At 36.7% G+C, this 3570-nt stretch overlaps 1 protein-coding gene across 1 annotated transcript in view; it reads left to right on the forward strand.

The window, feature by feature from the left end:
- LOC109825929 overlaps positions 1 to 3249 on the forward strand; it is a 12544-nt gene extending 9295 nt beyond the window's left edge. Inside the window, exons 10-14 of the mRNA XM_020392847.1 lie at positions 1490 to 1568; positions 1640 to 1851; positions 2351 to 2496; positions 2650 to 2772; positions 2972 to 3249. Of these exons, the coding sequence (XP_020248436.1) occupies positions 1490 to 1568; positions 1640 to 1851; positions 2351 to 2496; positions 2650 to 2772; positions 2972 to 3109 (698 nt within the window). The 3' untranslated portion in view covers positions 3110 to 3249. The remainder of the gene's footprint in view (positions 1 to 1489; positions 1569 to 1639; positions 1852 to 2350; positions 2497 to 2649; positions 2773 to 2971) is intronic.

Raw genomic sequence — 3570 nt, forward strand, 5'->3', positions numbered from 1 at the left:
AGCCCTTGTCTTTATTATTGATTGTTTTAAATATCTCCAATGTAGACAATATATCCTTTTATAAGGCTTGTCGTAAAACGATATGTCTCTCAATATCATTTGTCATTTTTTGGCAATTTTTGGGCGACATCCTGACATGGCTGATATATCAACCGATATGTTTATCGATATGTCCTTTTATATGACATATTGCAAAATAGTATACCGCCTTTGGCAATTTTTGGGTAATATATCATGATTTTTCTGATGTATCAGCTGACATTTCGGTCTCAAACATATCAACCAAAATATTATAATGTCGATTTGGACTTTTATTTCTTTAAAATGAATGATTTAGATTTATGGTTCAATTGAGTATGCTTAGATTTCAATTGAGTATATGCTTAGATTTCGTTTGAGTACGTTTAAATTACATTTACTTTTTAGGATGCTATATCATATATGCACCAATGTTTTAACAAACTCCCGCCTAGCCTGCCTAGGCTCCTACTTAGCCCTAGACGATATATAGACTGCCTAGGCTCCGCCCGCCTAGGTCTGGAGAGCCCCTAGGGGAGCGAAGACTACTTATGTGGACTGCACTGCTAGGTCTTGATTGTGATTGCCTCTGTTGGTGCTACCACGTCCTCTAACCTCTTCTAGCCTCCTCCACTGAGTATACCTATTCCTCCGAATTTTCAACAAAGCCCTCCCCATCACCACTTAAATAAAAAAAGAAATCTTCTTGGGCTAGTTTGGCACCTATTGGTGCCTAGCATTTTTGATAACATTGATTGTAATTTAAAAAATAAAAAAAAGAAAAATGTCTAGGCTCCTGGTAGGCTCTGGGCGCCGTGTCCGACGCCTACCTTGTGCTTTATGTAACATTGATATGCACATCACCTGATATGGCACTCCTATTATTACTACATATCCCTAATACCCGAATCCATTGTGGAATTTGGTTGTTTGATATTTTCCCGATATTTGATATTTAAGACCTTGATACATACATACGTACATCCATACATACACATGTATGTACCTCTGTACGCAATATCACAATTGGGTGTAACATACAGTTTAAACCTACCTTTGATAGCAAAAATGGGCATCAATACATGATAATCTAAACAATTCACTGTGGATACATTCTAAAACCTATATGTATAAAAATAACATGAAGCAGGAATTTCTAACCTACTAATTGAGCAACTCAAAGTAATTGGCTTTTGAGATTGTCACAAGCCATTCATTTATAGATCCTGTGATGCATAAGCAAGAAATTCTCGATCCATGCTATTTTGGTCAATATGGGATTTAGAATTTGTAGATCACAATGATGGTTTGGATCATCATATATAAGTGCCACAGATAGCTCTGAATTCTGATATGATACTTTATACTGTTTGCCCGTGAATACTGCATCGCAGTCAATATCAGCCTTTCATATAAGGGTTGCCTGGAAAATCGCCCAAATTTCATGAGATTGAATATTCTTCCACTGCAGGGGACCAAAAGAGACTAATAACTTCACCGCCTGTTGCTGTCTTTCCTCATCCCCTTGCAAGTGATCTCAGCTTTTCGAGGTATTGTTTTGTTTTAATTTTTTTCTTAAGGTAAATGTCACTATCTCATACTCCTTGTGATTTTTCTGCAGATATTGGAATTACCTCAGGAAGCAAACATTTGTTCTGGAATCATACATTTCAACTGTTAACTGGATTATGAACCGTGCATTATTCTCTGTGCATTGTTACTTATCCTGGGGGTTTTGTTTACCATACTTTATGGCAACGGTACATCTTGCAACAGCAGTAAGAGCACAGTATAGTGAGTATCTACTGAAGGAAATAGGCACCTTATCATGTGGTGAGCACGCTACCTACACTTTCTACACTGGTGCTAATAGAAGATTAATGTGTTACCTTTAATGAAGCTTTTCACGAGGGCCGTTTATGGGGAATTAGATGTAGTTAGAAATCATAAGTGTCCCTCTTTGTGAGCTGTGAAGCTTTGTGACTCTGAATTGGGGCTTTTAACAGTTTCTTCAACAATTATGTAGTGAAGTGAATAGCTCCAAAGATCTTACTGCATACATTTCTTTTACAAATATATTTGCAATAGCTGCATTTTAATGCTGAAACTAGTTAAGGATGGGATCATTTTCGGTGATAATTATGGTTGAAGTAGGATTTATGAATTTCATGTGGAGTTGGAAGGACTTTTGTTCTCCTCTGGCTGTGTGAAACTTGAAAGAAGGAAAATATGTAAAAAGTAAATAGAAATGAATAGAAAGGAGAAATTGGTTTGAACTGTTTCCTGTCCGGTTATAAGTTTTCTTTTATTTATTATTTTGTTTTTTTTTCAGGTTTGAGATTAGTGGGCTGCTTGGCTGCATGCGCTCTTATAGAACTACTTTCCATGTGGAATTTGACGAAGGTGGAGATTCACTTGTGCAATATTTTATCTCCAGAATGGCCGCAAATCTCGCTTCGTTCATATAACTGGGGACTTGTATGCATCTTCTTTGACTCTAGTCATCTTCTTTGCATTCTTATGCTGTTCTGTCTATATTATGACCGGGTTAACTTTTGTCTTTTTTTTTTTTAATCCAAACATCGTATAATGCTTCTTTTTTTTTTGGTCTCAATTGTATATTACTTGCAGGTCTTTATTGCGATGCTAGTGGACAATTTCCTATACCCAATTTCTGCAGTAAGATCGCATTTTTCACAAAGTATCAACTGGTCTGGTGTCCGATACCATCTGAGAGATGGAAAAATAATCAAGGTATATGCAGTTTACTAGAATAGAAGCTAGTTTTAATTGAGGTCATGTCATTCTATCGCTAACACATCCTAGTTCAAGGATATTTTGTGAGGAGATTATTGTGGCGTATTTGAGTTGTTTTTTCGTCATCTTCTATGTTTGACTTTGTACTCTTGTGGGATTCCTTATGTTGTATTTCTCTTTTGTGTGATACCTGCAGATTGAAAGATCCAAGGAGCGGGGAACGAAATATTCTGATCTTGCACGAAAGCGCCTGTACGCAAAAAAACCTAAAGTTTCATTGCTCAGCTCCTTCTCTAGAAATTTCTCGCTGTGGCATCAACCAAAGGAAGTGTGACAACTAGTAGCTTGTATTAGTTGCAAATAACACTCTCATTCTTGATTGCATTCTTGGCATTGCTTTGTATTCATTGACCTTTCATCCCTTTTTGGGGTTTATACAGGGGTCACATTCAATCAAATTGAATTTTTTTGGCCTGCTTAGGTTATCTACATAGCTTAAGACATACACAAAACTCTCAAGACTTTAGATCGCCCATCCATCGATGATGTTCAAACTTTTCACGGTGCCAAAATGTTTACGGAGATCATAGACGAGGAGGACAAAAGGTGGTCAATATTGCGTTTGGCGGTCTTTGTCAGAAATATGCACATCGAAGAGATTGTGTATAAAAAAGCGTAGTTTCGGATATTGTCCTATGGTTGAGATATGGTGTATATGTGCACAGGTTTCTGATACATTTCATACAACATTTAAAAAGCACATAAAGCAAGAAGAAAGAAACTAGTTATTACTAC

The sequence above is a fragment of the Asparagus officinalis genome, chromosome 10, assembly GCF_001876935.1.
Source record: "Asparagus officinalis chromosome 10, Aspof.V1, whole genome shotgun sequence".
NCBI classification, from domain to species: Eukaryota; Viridiplantae; Streptophyta; class Magnoliopsida; order Asparagales; family Asparagaceae; genus Asparagus; species Asparagus officinalis.